This window comes from Panulirus ornatus, chromosome 11 (genome assembly GCF_036320965.1).
Source record: "Panulirus ornatus isolate Po-2019 chromosome 11, ASM3632096v1, whole genome shotgun sequence".
Classification (NCBI taxonomy): Eukaryota; Metazoa; Arthropoda; class Malacostraca; order Decapoda; family Palinuridae; genus Panulirus; species Panulirus ornatus.
In genome coordinates, this window is record NC_092234.1 from 49535092 (window position 1) to 49551421 (window position 16330).

The following is a 16330-nucleotide window of genomic DNA, read 5'->3' on the forward strand; positions in this document are numbered from 1 at the left end:
TGTCTACATTAACCATGTCCTCAGTCATTCTGTGCCATTCATCCACCACTCTTATACAGTCCAATAAAAGAAATTTTTTTACATCTCATGAAGAACTGTTCAGTGGCCACATTGTCATTATCTTTTAAAAACTTTTAAGGTTTTTAAAGGTCACCCCTCACTCTTCTGTTTTCCAAGGTGGGTAAATTTTAAACATGCAGCCTTTACCTATAATGTTGCTTTCTAAATTTTGGTATCATCTTTGTTGCCTTTCTCTGGACCTTAGTCTTTCCCTGTAATATAGCTGTCTAAATTCTGGTACCATCTTTGTAGCCCTCCTCTTTGTGCTTCTTTTGGTGTAGAAACCATACTTGAGAAGCAAATTCTATGTTTGGCCTTATGTAGGATATGAATAGGTTGCTGAATATTTCCTTATCCATATACCTGAAAATTATTCTGTTATTTGTCAACAGAGTTTGTCTCCCTAAGTAGTCTTGTAGTATGGAAATTGAGCAACCGGTAAGAGTTCTCAACTCCCATGTCATTCTCACACACAGAACCCTGAAGCTTATTTCCAGCTAGGAAATAATCATACAGTATTGAAGCTGTCTCTTGCTTTGTCCAGTCCATTACATTGCGTAATGTGTGATGCATTGCATCATCCCAAGTAAATTATTCTTTAACTTTCCTTATCTACAGTATGATATGCCATCCATATATGTAAGACTGAATTTTACCGGTCACAGATATATCTAAAGAGTAATCTACTTAAATATGCTATCCATCTATGTAAAATTTTTATGAGCCACATATATATCTAAAGAGTAATCTGTTATTTAAATAAATTGACACCATTAACTTCATTCCCATAGTTCAGATACATACAGCCTCTCACTTTACTTTTACACATTCCAGTATGTTAAGTTTTCTGTTGGATAGCACATATCAATGATAATAGTGCATGATGCTGTTTACTTTCATACCATAATGTGGGTTTTTCCACATTTCTTATGTCTTTGGGAATGCAGAGAATGAGAGAAGGGGGTACATGAATCAGTGACACAAAATGCTCACTATTTTATATTATTATTATTATTATTATTATTATTATTATTATTATTATTATTATTATTATTATTATTATTATTATTATTATTATTATTATTATTATTATTATTATTATTATTATTATTATTATTATTATTATTATTATTATTATTATTATTATTATTATTATTATTATTATTATTATTATTATTATTATTATTATTATTATTATTATTATTATTATTATTATTATTATTATTATTATTATTATTATTATTATTATTATTATTATTATTATTATTATTATTATTATTATTATTATTATTATTATTATTATTATTATTATTATTATTATTATTATTATTATTATTATTATTATTATTATTATTATTATTATTATTATTATTATTATTATTATTATTATTATTATTATTATTATTATTATTATTATTATTATTATTATTATTATTATTATTATTATTATTATTATTATTATTATTATTATTATTATTATTATTATTATTATTATTATTATTATTATTATTATTATTATTATTATTATTATTATTATTATTATTATTATTATTATTATTATTATTATTATTATTATTATTATTATTATTATTATTATTATTATTATTATTATTATTATTATTATTATTATTATTATTATTATTATTATTATTATTATTATTATTATTATTATTATTATTATTATTATTATTATTATTATTATTATTATTATTATTATTATTATTATTATTATTATTATTATTATTATTATTATTATTATTATTATTATTATTATTATTATTATTATTATTATTATTATTATTATTATTATTATTATTATTATTGTATCCCTTTTATAGGACTGCTGCCACTTCGAGGCCATGCTACAATGAGAAGCAGGGAAATGATGGACTCCTGTGAGTGAGAAATTCATTGATGAGACTTTCCAGTACCCTATCATCAGCTGACAGTGGTAAGCCCTGTTGAAGATGGCATTATACTCTTGGTATAACCACAAGTGGGTGGGGTCCTGTATCATCCACAAATTGCAGTATTAATGTTTACAGACAAGTGCAGCAATGAGCAAGCTGATACTTCTGATACAGGAACAGGTATAGAAATGAGTTGAGTCCTGTATTGCTGGAACAGGAGAGGTGAGGTATAAGTCTGGTGCTGCAACAGGAGTTTAATCATTACTTGGTCTCATGTTGTTGCTGCAAGAGGGAAGAGGCATTGCTGTGGTCCTGTGGTTAAGCTGCAGGAAGTAAAAGGTGTTGGCAAGATTCTATCGCCATGCTGTAGTTGGGAAGAGGCATTGTCAAGGTCTTGTGGATGTGCTGCTGGGGAGAGGAGTAATTAGCAAGATTCCACATCCAGGCCTCACACTTCCCATAGTTTACCCAAGATGTTACACATTCCTTTTGTTTGTCTATTCTTGGTGCTACTTCACTAAGAGGGGGAACGACAAATATGTACGAAAGAAAGTAAGATCTGGAGAGATGGTTAGGTGTTACTGGACTCCGCCTCCTTTAGGTTTCATCATAAGTGAAAAGTAATCTTTGGCAAGGCTACAACATTGGGAGTTCAGTTTTTCAAAACGCTTCACACCAAAGGAGTCCACGTTTCTTTATTACTGATGGTAGTGCAGCCTCGTGGGCAGAAACATATTAAGTTCTTCAATATGTTACCTTGAGTAGGTTGCCTTTCATGTCTCATAAGTGAACATCATAATTAGAGATTCCCAATGTTTTTTATTAAAAAAACAAATATGGTTATTTTTTAGATGTATTTTGATTGCTCATCTGTTTTGCATTACAAATCATGTTTTTAATAATTGAAAAATTATATACTGTCAAAGGTCAGTTAATTATGATGCAGGGAAATTAATACATTTAAAAGCTTTTACATAATCACAAAGAAAACAGACTAACTATTACCCTCAAGCTAACTTTCAGAGATAAAGTGTAAAATAAGGGCAGTGTTCCAGTCTGGAAAGTAATTGTCAGTTACAAAACTAAATCCAGGAAAGCAGTCCTGGAGGTATATATATGTAAAAAGCCCTGTTACGTAAAATATTTTCAAGTAAAATGCTTTTGCTACACGTATTTTCACACAATCCAGTGTGCAATCATTCACTTTCTCAAAATAAACACAAACGGCAAGACATTATGATCTGTTTTTCAAACAAAACTTCACCAAGATATCAAATGCAATAAAAAAAGCAAACATTAAAAAACTAACGAACTCTTGGTTTTTTGATAATGCAATAAGCAATTCAATGTATTTCATGGGTTTACAAGATATTCAAAAAGATCATGTCCACATTTTTAAAACAAATTTAATTACTTTTAGAGAAAGTTTTATGAAAATTATTAATTTGTATTTTGAGTGACATATGACCTTTAAATTTCTTTCTCTAAATTATAGCACCATTTAAAATTCTGATACTAATGATGATATTCTTCCAGATCTGAAGAACATTTCTTAAAATTTGGTTACATCTATGGTAGTGGGGAGAAACTAACCCAAATAAGGAAACTGAAATTTTAGTAATGAATGCATTATGACATTTCAAAACCACTCTGGTAATACTTTTGATATATATATATATATATATAAGAATACTATTTACAATTCTACCTCAAAGACAGATCTAATGTAAAAGCATTTTGATATCTAATTATAAATGTAGGTAGAGACCTCTCAAAAACTACAAACAAGCACCATGCCTCACATCTAAAAGTGATTAAATGAATTAATGACCTACAATACTGATGTATTTATCCATGAGAATCTTTTAAAGAAAATGTTTTAGGCTTGGGAAGAGACATTGCTTTCTTAGTAGTTTCGAAATTCACAGACAAATAGATCTTACATAAAAATGTCAAGTCCCTGCTCACTTCTGCAAAGGTCCTGGTTTACGAAGCCTGGCTTCAGTATTTGTCGAGAGATTATGATGTAATGCATCAGACGAACACCCTAAGGTATGTTGTTGATGCAGGACATAATTCTAAATAATCAATTAGTCACCTTAAGGCCACCATAATGAAGTAGACTATCTGAGGTCATATTGGTACACTACACACTATCCCTTTAAAACTTTGCCAGAAAGTAGTAGTCTACATAAACCTAAAAATAATTGAAAAACTTTAATGGTATTCTAACCTTTTCATGGGTAAAACTTTTTTTGTTAAAAATTTTGTAATGTCTATAATCAATGCCGATTTTTGTTTAAAATATTTTCTTATACGTACAACAGTAACATTTTATGTAACAAAGATCACTGCAGTGAGTGGAGGGGAGACTGATGTTGATCACATCCACAAAAAAGAAATAAGCACACAACAGCATCATTTAGTAGAGAACCAGGCACATAAGAAGCAGTGAGCTTCATATATTGGCCTGTGCAGCTTATTTCTTTCTTATAATTTAGAGATGAATCATTACTGTCCTGAGCAGAGACTGCCAGTCTTTAAGAATACATAGTATTCTCAATCCATTCCTCTAATGTAAAAGTGGCTTTTGCAGTCTTTTCTGGGTCTCTCTCTTGGAAAGTTTCTGAAATAAGAGAGAGAAATATTAACTTGTGTTGGGAATTTATCTGTTCTTGATACTGTAAAAGCATGAAAAAAAAAAAAAAAAGACTAACCTTACATGTGCAAAACATTAATTCAGTGACTGACGTTAAATGAAACTATTATCTACGAAAATTTTGAAAAAGAAAATCACTCGAAGATCAAATTCATGCAAGAAACAACTTCAGTGTAGTTAATATCACATTTGTTTTCTACTTATCACTGTTCTAGATGGCAATAGATCTAACAGCATACATCCACTAAGTTCAGGTTAAATCTGGGTCAAATCATATAGTATTCTTGCTACATTAGTAACTGGCGGTGCTCATCAAACTTTAGTATTGTTGAAATCTGTTTGTAAAAAGAAACAAAAACTCATGACTTGCACCAGATACTGCTGAGAGAGAAGGAAATATTTAAAAAACAGATATCTACTGTTAACCATACAGCATCATGAGTGTTTGACAGTTTCCCCAAACACAATCTCATGCAATGGCATTAATGGTGTTAGATACTGCCTGCACAGTGCAGTAAGTAATATAAATGGTTAGCATACATGTTAATACTGTCAAATGCTTTGGATGCAGTGTTAGGAAGTGAGTATAAGAAAAAACAGGTTAGTGTTGTTTTGCTACATATTTTCAAATACAATAACTATAAATATCAAAAAAAGCTGTGATAACCCTGCATTCCAGCAACAGCTGTTGAACAGCCATAACCTGTAGATTTATTATTTAAAGGACACATTATTCAGGTGCATGTTTCTTCAGCTGTGCTGCATAAAAAAAGCAATTTTTTCACCTCCACCAGAATAAAGAAAAGCAATGTTAAGACCAATGATTCAGAGGCCTTGATTGCTAGAATTATTTTTCAAAGGTCATCTATCTATCAATATTTACATGAATATATATTTACAGTTTTTAGTCATCTAGATTAATTATTAATTTTTTACTCATTTTAAAGCTGCCTCTTAATCCCTGACTTCATTGCATGCTAAATTAATATTTTACATCAACCATTTAAGCTTTAGTGGGTGGTAAATTTTCTTGTACTTTATTCCTCATCTTCCTCCTGCTGCTCTTCCCCACGGTTCTCCTGTTCAGTCATTAGTTCATCATAGAATTCTTGTTGTTTTTCTGGGTCATCCTCAAAGCCTGTAGGTGGTGGTAAGGACACAGAGGGTCATGGTGACAAGGGATGATACTTAAGGTATTTCAATCAAGGAATCAAGGTAAGAAAGGAAGTTCAGATGTACAAACATGGTCAAGGCTAGTAGAAAAAAATCTTCATATGCTACACACTATCAAGGTGATGGAAATACCTGAAAAGCTGTAACTATTTTAACAAGAAATAAAATAGGGTTAAAGTTTTTAATGTCAGTGCCAATTGTGATAGAATAAATGGTACAATTTCCATTGGGGAAAAAAAAAAAGCATTTGTCATGTCTTTTCCCAATAAGTGGATGACTTCCTTCTTCAAGATGTGTTGTTTGTTATTTTAGGGCCATGGAGTGACAGCAATCATCTCAAAGAATATTACCAACACCCTGCCCCCTTGAGGTGAAAATACATACCAGCAAAGGTAGGAATGACTAAGCTGTTCTGGATTCATAAATGTCAAATTCCACTCAGTCCAGATTAAAGGTTTGAAATGCTCCTTAATGAACAGCATCTATCAACCCTTGCCATTTCTCATCTAGCTATCCTGAGATATCAGATTATAAGTAAAAGATATCAAGCAACAAATTTAGATTATTTGTTTTAATATGATATTGTGCCACTAACAGAGTTTGGTAACAATTTGGAGATCAAGAAAAGTGTCCCATTCATTGATAAAAAAAAAATGTACTAAAACGAATCTTTCTTTCCATAATGGTTCTTGTTCAGGTGACATATGTCAGCAAAAATCTACTTTTGAAGTTTAATTATATACGTATTGTTTTGTAAAGAATAATACCTATATAATAAAGCTCTAAAGATGGCTAATCTATGATAATAATTAGGGGACCGTCTTTGCTCCCACTGCACACTCATGATTTTTAGATGACTTGAATAGACTGTTTACTTTTGGATGAACAGCTAACATGAATATATATCATCATTATCCTATATTCATTCTTTTGCTTTCAACCAATTCACTTTTCATATACGAGGTACTTAAACTCAGAAGCAAGAAAAACATGAAAGCGAAGAATGGAGAAAAGTTATAGAAGCATAAAAATCAAAACTATGAATAGGTTCACTTGTTCCACTTAAGTACTATATGGGTGCGCAATATACTGTCATCGGATAAGTGATTTTATTTTAATGCAAGGTGAATGAAATTAATTTCTAAAGGAGAATTTTCGTCACAGTTCAGATTAACTAAAGAATAAAAGTAAGAAAATTAATTTCAACATTCTAATACATTAAGAGATGGTTTTATGGAAAGGGAAGGAAAGTGGAAGGAAAGGTTGTATGAGAGGGCAAAATTGGGTATGTCTGAAGGTACATACATGAGTCCCAGTGTTGTATGGATTTGAGGCATGGGTTATAGATGAGAATGTGCAGACGGGTGGATGTGTTGGGTATGAAATGTTGGGACAATATAAGGTGGTTTGATCGAGTAAGTAATAAAGGGGTAAGAGAGAGGTGTGGTAAAAAGAAGGGTGTGGTTGAAAACGCTGAGGAGGATGTATTGAAGTGGCTTGGACACATGGGAAGAATGAGTGAGGAGAGGTTGACTAAGAGGATATATGTGTCAGAGGTGAATTGGAGGGAAAAAAGGAAAAGGGAGGAGATGGAGTAAAAAGTGGTTGGGGGATGAATGTGCAGGAAAGTGAAAGGTATGTACAGGATAGAGTAAATTGGAATGATCTGGTTTACAGAAGACAACATGATGTCAACAGACTGAACCAGGGCATGTGACACAATTGGGCATATGACACAGCTGAGGGAAACCACAGAAAGCTCTCAGGGGCCTATGGTTTTGTTGAAGTATATATGGCAGCCTAAGGAATGGATGAAAGTGAATGGGCCTTTTCTTTGCCTGTTCCTTGCACTATCTCGCTACAGCAGGAGATGGTGAACAAGTATGAAAGAAAAAAATACATATGGATGGAGAAGAAAATCATTCCCAGCATGTCACAGAAGGCAACTATAAGGGATGGTAGCAAGGGGCTGTGCACCCTCCTCCTCTTGTATTTCATTTTCTAAAAGTTAGAACAGAAGGATTCAGGTGAGAGGTGTTCGTCCTTCTTGAAGGCTTGGGCGTCTGAATGTAACCAAGATGAGAAGAAAGTAGAGACAGATAATATGTTTGAGCTGAGTGAAACAAAGCTCAAGGGTAAAGTTAAGAGTTTGGGAATGTCTAAGGGTAAATTTATGGGATAATGTGAGGGCAAAAACTAAGTAGAGGGTAGCACTGCTGGAGGAGTTATGGGAACATGTAAATTGATGGGGATGAAAATGAAAGTGGATTACAGGGGGCAGGTGATGATTAGAGCTTTGCACCCATAAGGAAAAGGAGTAGGGAAGAGAGTTGAGTGTTTTAAGAGCTGAATAATTGTACTGGCAAAGTTTATGCTAGAAATCAGGTATACATAAAAGATTTGAATGTATGTGCTGGTAATGAGACAATTGAGGGAATAATTGGGGGTATGGGGTGCTCAGTGCTGTGCATGAAAATGGTGAACAGCATGCAGAGTAGTGTGATAAAAAAGGACTGGTGATTGGAAATACATGGTTGAAAAGGAGGGACATGATGAGCATATGTGGGTAGATAGGACAGATGGTATGAGGGCATTACTGGATTATATATATTTATAGGTGTGCAGGAAAAAGACTAATGAAGGTGACTTTGCTGAGAGGAAAAGCTGGTGGGATGTACGATTGTTACTCGCTGGAAGCGAGGGTGAAGGTTTGTTGAGACTTTTGGAGAAGAGAATATGATATGGATGGGAAGAGGCTGGTAAAAGTAAGTAAGCCAGGAAAAGATGTTTGAGTGAAGAGATACCAGAAAAGATTGAGTGTACAATGGCAAAAGGTGAGAAAAAGTTAATCAAGGGGAGTGGCTGCAGAATAAGAGATACTTAAGCAAGAAGTGATGACTTGTGAGAAATGTGTGTTGTATGAAGATGAGAGGTGGGTACAAGAAAAAGGGTGTTGAGTGGTGAGATTACAAAGTTAAGCTGCTGGTGAGAGAAAAGACAGGTGTATATGTGTAACTTGAAGGGTAGGAATGCAAATGAATGAGAAATGTTAAAAAGGAACTGGTAGGAAGTCAAGAGTTAGGTGTAGGAGCTGAAATGAGACAAATGAGAGTTGTGAGTAAGCAAGTATCAGCAAACTTCAGGGAGAATAAGAAAAATATATTGGATAAAGGTTTATAGTGTGAAAAACAGGAGAACAAAATGGAAACTGAAGAATATGGCCAATGGGAAGTGGTAACAGGCAGAGATGAGGTGAGATGGAGTGAGTACTTTGAAGGAATGTTGCCTGTGTTGGAGGATAGGGTGTTTGAATGAGGAATGTATGCAAAGTGATAAATTCACAGAAAGCACTTTGAGGAAAAGAGAAAAGGTGGCAAAAGCCTTACATGAAACAAAGTGTGGAAAGGCAGCTGGAGTGGATAAGACTGCAGATGAATTTTCCAAGTAATGACGAGACTTGCTGATTGGTTAGTAAGTTTTTTTTTATGTATGTATGGCTCATAGTAAAGTGCCTGAGGACTGGAAGAATGTCTGTAGAGTCACTGTATGAAGGCAAGAGGGACAAAAAAGAATGTTCAAATTACACAGGTATAAGTCTGTTGAAAGTACCTGGTGAGAAAGAGAGAAAGAGGATGTAGCCTTAGGAATTGTAGAGGATGTATGGATCAAATTTTTGCTTTGCAGAATGTATGCAAAGAATAATTTGAAAAACAGGTATTGTATGTAGCCTTTAAGGATCAGGAGAAAGTAAATGATAGGACTGATGGAGATGCTTTATGGAAGGTGATACATATGTATGGTGTGGGAAAAAGCTGCTAAAAGCAGTGAAGATTACTACTTATCAACAGAGTAGTGCATGTGTGTTGTTCTTTGAACAAGTTTATTTATTAAAGTATTATCTACTGTCTCAAAACTAAAGAGAACACCATTAAAAGCTTTTTATCTGTAGTATTTCTGGGTGATCCATATTTTCCAATAACTGTAACAAACAATTCAGTTTTTATACATACCCATCATGGTCTTGAGCTTGACAGAACACATAATAAAGTCATCAAAGGAGATTCTTCCCTCCTGGTCGCCATAGCGGAGCATAAGAGCATTGCAGATGTGGTTGTTTAGGCGGTAACCAGCAGAATTCAAAGCCTGACGAAGCTCAAAGGAACAAAGATGGCCTGAATTGTCCTTGTCATACAACCTGAAGGAATTCTGTTCAAAAAACAAAAAATATGTTCTATATACTAGTGTACTTCATATCTAGTCTTAATAAAATAATAAATACATATCCAAGGCTGCAAATACTGATTGAATTATTGCACATTGTGATTATCTATCTATATGTTTAATGCCCATTCCCTTTGGGAACTCCCCCAGGGGAGTGGCCACAGCAAAAGTCACCATAACCGGTGAATGCCAGCTGCTTCTTAGCCTTTAGTGCCTCACCCTAACAGGCCACTGGCAGAAGGCAACTCTAGCAGAGTGCTTTCAAAGGCTCCTACCTAATGTTCCCACATAATACTATTACCTAATCAGTCTACCCAATGTTCCAACCCACTACTTAATGCCCCCAGATGATATTCTTACTACTGCTATCAAGCACCAATAACATTTTGCCAAAAAGCAAAGCTAGTGCACAGCACTAACCACACAAAAATCTAGCACTAGCCACAGAAAAATCTAGAGTTGTGAAGAATTTGTGTGAGTTTAGTGTTGTCATGTTATGTGTGACAAGGAGAGACTATATTTGTGGACACATTGCCACTACAAGTGTGGGTGAGGTAAAAAGAAAAGACATCTTGCAACTTGACAACCACTAACGTACTGGCCAGCTATGCACTTGTCACTGACCCTCCCGATACCCAGGTGGGTAGTACCAGTAATATACCTCCCTGGTCAGTGGCTGCCTACCAACTACGACCTACAATTCTGATTTTTCAGCACAATACAGTAAAGTCTTACCATTTTATACTTCAGTACAGAACAATCTGGTTATTTCACAATATGTAGCACAAAAATACACTTTTTAATGAAAATTAATAAAAAGTAAATAATGAATATTGAGTAGCTTCATCTTACTGCATTACCTTAAAAATTGGGAAAGAAACCAATCAGACTTATGATTAGGTTGCAGTAATAAAACAATTAATGCTGAAGAACCATCAGAAAAGAGCAGTCAATGTAAGCCACCTCCAAGTTTGGGCAGGAAGTCCATCATATTTTATAATGTGTTATGATAATTGAAAGCCAAAGAGGCCTAAGAACATCAACTTCCAGCTTGGGCAGGAAGTCATTCAGACTGTTCGAGTCATCGTAGGATATTCATGCTGGACTGAGAATTCCATGTGGCCACTTTAGTTTTGTCTCAATTCCTGGGTCTTGTGAAGAGAAGTGTAAATAGGGCAAAACAACAGGAAAAGCTTGAAATATTGGTTAAACTTGAAAAGGAGAAACCAGAAAAGGAGTAATAGTTGGTAGGCAGTCACTGACCAGGGAGGTATATTTACCAGTACTACCTGCCTGGGTATTGGGTGGGTTAGTGTTGGCGGTGTGAGACAGCACTTTAGCAGTTGTCATTTTGCACTCCTCTGACCCAGGTTGCTTTCTTTTCTTTCTGCTTCACCTATGTGTGGACTGCTGGCATTCCATTTACAAATGTACAATCTGTCCTCATTACACGTATCAATTGACAACACTTAACTCACACAACTTTGGATTATCCTGCGGTTAGCGCTTTGAGTTGGCCTTACCTTTAGACAAAATGGTAGGAGCAGTAGACAAAAGTAGAAGGTAGGATCATTAGCTGGGTGCATTAGAAAGTAGTAGTATGTTGGAACTTTAGGCAGGAATATTAGGTAGACACATTAGGTAGAAGTAGTTGATATGAACATTAAGCAGGAGCCTCTGAAATCGCTGCATTAGATTTGCCGCTCTGCCAGTGGCCTGTTAAGGGTGAGGCAGTAAAGGCAAAGAAGCGGCACTAGAATTCAAGTGTAATGAAGACTCTTCTGCTGTAGCCACCCCCTTGAGAGAGTTTCCCAAGGGAACGGGCATCAAAAGTATAAACAGAGAGAAAAGGAGTCAACAGTGAAGGAAAGTTATATTGTGCACAGTGCATGATTGTTAAGAATTTTAAAAAAAGAGGGGCTCACACCTGTGCAGATGGCAGTGAACTAGAAAAATATGCTTCTGTCAACATGAGAAAGTTGGTAATGCTGCATTAATGTGTGCAACTTTACCCAAGATTTGCATTATTGAATGCAGTCTGACAGTATAGCATTAAACTACATATAATTTTGTATAGCACTATACTGTATTTAAAGTACTACTGATTTCATCTCTGTTAATTTCCTGGAAATAACCCTAGCAAACAATCTGATCTCTGAGCTAATCAGCTTTGAGGGATGAACCAAAGTGACACTACAGAGCTGCAATGCTAACCCACTGTATATACTCGGCGTATACACGTGGTAAATACACAAGGCTAAGAAATGAGGCAACATGACATCAGAACTCTCAGAACCCATAACACACAAATAGTAATCATAGTTGGAAGACCAGCATTAGGCTCCATCATTATGCAGGAATTTCAAAAGTACAAATGATATGAACAAAATAAGACACCTCTCTTGCAGGTAATGGATTAAAGGGGAACTCGAGAAGCAACGAAAGTAAAGAAATAGTAAAATAGCTGTAAATAACACATCTGGTGAGTGTGGTGCAAACAATGCCATATCAGCTGCCATATTTCCTTGTTAGGAAATTCACAAATGTAATATCTGTAAACCATACACAATTCATACATTAATGAAAATTAGTATAGCGTCAGTCAAGGCCAGAGTATAGTGAAACATAGTGAGAAGGAAAACAGGAGAAAAAAAATAGAATTAATCCACACTGGCAATCAGGAGACTGCCACCAATTGGCCCCGGGAAGTTCTATTATAATAATTTTCAATTAACAATGCTAATAAACCAGTATCCTTAAAAATATAGTTGGGCACAATATGGTTATCAGCACTGCATGAACCAAGAAAGTAAGATTACATAAGTCAGAACAGGAAGAACTGACCTTAGGCCAAGCCTGTAAATTTGAAATTTATGAAGTACACAAAATTCAAGGTTTAATAAGCAATATCTTCTTACCTTCCAAACCCTGATGTCTGTCCACAATTGAAGGAATTCCTGGAGTCCAAGCTTTCCTGAACGATCCACATCCATCATGGCAATCATACTACGACATATATCCTTGCTGAATCCCTCGAAATTGAACTCTGTTTCAGATATGACAGGGGGATTAGCTAGTAAAAAAGATATGGATGGCATCAATTTATTACCAATAAAAAAGAATGCCATTATGATGTATTATAAGGAATACAGAAAAACAATAAAAAATGTTGAGTATTCTTAAAAAGTTCAAAATTGTTTTTGAAGGGAATAATTTTGTTCTAATTTCATATTTCACAAAAAGGATAAAGATACTGAATGACCTGACTGGGTTTCTAACTTAAATTTGGCATTTGGGAGAGGATTATGTTGTTACTTAAAAGTAGACACATTTAGAAGTACCACTGCCATTTTCATAAAAAAAAGTTTGGTTATAGAATTTTGATTTCAAGAAAATAATGAGTGTAATTGAGATATGATGCTTTGTTATATGTTAAAATATTTAAAATTTGAAGATAATTTTTTAACTTGTTACATAGAAAGGAGTGAGATCATAATATAATTAAACCATTCACAAAACTAAAGGTAAGACAGCCTCAATATTCCTAATACAATTGAGGCAGTGTTTTGTTTCATCAGCAAAATTTTAAGACAGTTACTATCCATGGGCTGATAAGACGGGGCTTCATGGAGCAATGTATAAGGGAAAGGATAAGAGACTGGATACATGGCATCTGAATGAAAATGATGGGTCCTCGTTATACTATGTGAAGCCCTGGAAAGTATGTATTTATAAAACAAATAAAATTAACAAACACGCATAACTGTGTCATGATACATGTGCACTGAACATTTAAACAAATACTACAGTATTACATATTGCAGTGCATATTTTTGTCCTTTATCAAAATTTTTCTGAATATCAGACTACCAAAATTTTGGGAAACATGGCACTTGAAATCTTAAGGATTGGATATAAGGAAGGAAAATGGTAGTTCACTTTATGAAGTATGAATTATACCAAACCATGACCATTTTATACTAAAGCCACTGTCAAAGAAAATCTACTGGAATGAATATCTTAGTTAACTTATGTAAGATTATGAAAAGAGCTGAAACAATCATAAAACTTTTAAAATTAATTTGAAGTCCTTACATGCTTCATGTGACCATATTTTCCCAGTGGAAGCCCAACAACATCATGCAAAAATGAGCAAGTGGGAATTATCTCAAACAGACCAACATATTCAAATTTATATACTACACAAGACTGGAAAAATTTGCCGAGAGTACAGCATAAGTGCAAGCACGTAGTTAGGAGGAAGAGTGGTTCCAGATGAATGCAGATTTGTGGTAGGGATGTGTGATGTCACCATGGGTGTTCAATCTATTTATGGATGGAATGGTGAGGAATAAATTTGAGGGTTTTGATGAGGGGTAGCTCTCTCTCTCTCTCTCTCTCTCTCTCTCTCTCTCTCTCTCTCTCTCTCTCTCTCTCTCTCTCTCTCTCTCTCTCTCTCTCTATGGATGTGTGTGTGCTTCATGAGTGAGTTATTGTTTGCTGATAACATGACACCGGCCACAGATTCAAGTGAGAAACTGCAGAATTTGATTTCTGAGTCTGGGAGAAAGTGAGAAGGAGAAAGATGAGAGTAAATATTTAGTAAATAAAGGGGTTATTAGATTTAACACTAGAGGGAGACATGTTGTTTAGAGTGCATGTTTGAATGTAAAAATCTTGGAGGAAGTGGAGTGACTTGGATATCCAAGAGTAGACATAGCAGAGAATGGAACCATGGGAACTAAGGGAGTCACAGGGTGGGTGAGGAGGCGAAGATCTGAGGAGCAATGAGGAATGTGGGGGAGAGAGGTTGCTAGCTGGAGTGGGGAAGATAGGCATGCTTGAAGACATAATAGGCATAACAGTGTTGAATGGATGCGAGACATGGGATATAGGGTGGAAAGGAATATGGTGAATGTGCTGGGAATAAAATGCTTGGGGAAAACAAAAGGTGTGTGGAGGGTTGATTAAGGAAGATATTATATGGTAAGAGAGAGATATCCTAATAATTAGAGTTTAGTTGAATAAGCTGAAAAAGAGGTGCTGGAATGGTTTGGACATATGGAGAGAATTAGTGAAGAAGGAATATATGTGTCTTCATGGAAGGGACAGGAGGAAGACCAAATTGAAGATGGAAGAATGAAGTGGAAAATGTTTGCAGTGCTCAGGGCCTGGACATGCATGAGGGTGTATGGCACGCATAGTATAGAGTGAATTGGAGTGATGTGGTAAGGAGCAACATGCTGCCAGCGAATTGAACTAGGGCGTATCAAGTGACCAAGTGGGGCCTGGTTGTAGGCAGGGGGCTGTGGTTTCAGTCAATTTCACATGATAGCTAGGGGATGGACATGACTGATTGAGGTCATTTTTTCATCTGCCATCATGTATAATGCACCAAAACCTATCTATCTATATCTCTGATGCCTGTAACTGTGGCCACCTATCCAAAACCAGGCCAGGCAGATATTTCCTTTGTTTCCCCTGACCTGCCTCATGTGCCTTGGTTCCGTCCACTGTCAGTACATCAACCCTTGCATACCAAACACCACTCTATCCCATATACACCTTACACCCTACAACCTATTCAATCCCCAGGCAATAAAAACCTTTTCCACTCCATCCTTTCGTTTACAATTCAGTTTACCCCTTCATTTTATTCCCTTAACTTCTGATACATACATGCATACCCATTATGTCATCTTCTACCCACTCTTCTCTCCATGTCCAAACAATTTCAGTACACCCTCTTCAGGACCCTCAACCATACTATTCTTATTAATACACATATCTCTTACCCTGTCAATCCTCCTTATACCACATACTTTCCTCAAGCATTTTATTTCCAACACATTCACATTCTGTGTATTCTAGTCTAAAGACCACATCTTGCATCCATACAACATCACCAGGACTACCATACTCTGTTTCCAAACATTCTTCAATAAACCCAGGACCTTTGCCCCCTCACCCAACCTATGACTCACTTCAACTCCCATGGTTCCATTCGCTGCCATGTCCAATTTCAGTTACCAAAAGCAATTCATTCTCCAAGTTTTTACCATTCACACTCATATTCCAAATAATGTCTCTTTCTTAGGCTAAATCTAATAAACTTGCTTTTATGAACATTTACTCCCAACTTTCTCCCTCCATAAATTCTCCCAAACTTAGACAGCTGTTTCTCACTCGAATCTGCTACCAGCTCCTTGTTATCAGCCAATAGCTGACATACCTCTTAAGTACCTCCATCCCATCCTCAGCAGAATGCATGCCTGCACCTGTCTCTAAAACCCTTACATTCACCAAC

At 35.2% G+C, this 16330-nt stretch overlaps 1 protein-coding gene and 1 long non-coding RNA gene across 35 annotated transcripts in view; one reads left to right on the forward strand and one right to left on the reverse strand.

The window, feature by feature from the left end:
• Nucleotides 1-6723, forward strand: part of LOC139751507 (uncharacterized) — a 32998-nt gene extending 26275 nt beyond the window's left edge. For all 4 annotated transcript variants that reach the window (XR_011713356.1, XR_011713355.1, XR_011713354.1 and 1 more), the window contains exons 3-4: nucleotides 1899-2011; nucleotides 6115-6723. This is a non-coding gene — a long non-coding RNA (uncharacterized lncRNA). The remainder of the gene's footprint in view (nucleotides 1-1898; nucleotides 2012-6114) is intronic.
• Nucleotides 2810-16330, reverse strand: part of LOC139751502 (calpain-A-like) — a 244635-nt gene continuing 231114 nt past the window's right edge. For 25 of the 31 annotated variants that reach the window (XM_071666965.1, XM_071666969.1, XM_071666983.1 and 22 more), the window contains 4 exons: nucleotides 12942-13069; nucleotides 9813-10008; nucleotides 5630-5767; nucleotides 2810-4596 (listed from right to left, as the gene is read on the reverse strand). In XM_071666965.1, the coding sequence (XP_071523066.1) occupies nucleotides 5667-5767; nucleotides 9813-10008; nucleotides 12942-13069 (425 nt within the window). In that variant the 3' untranslated portion in view covers nucleotides 2810-4596; nucleotides 5630-5666. Of the gene's footprint in view, nucleotides 4597-5623; nucleotides 5768-9812; nucleotides 10009-12941; nucleotides 13070-16330 lie in introns of all 31 variants that reach the window. The other 6 variants (XM_071666981.1, XM_071666979.1, XM_071666971.1 and 3 more) reach the window with 3 other exon arrangements.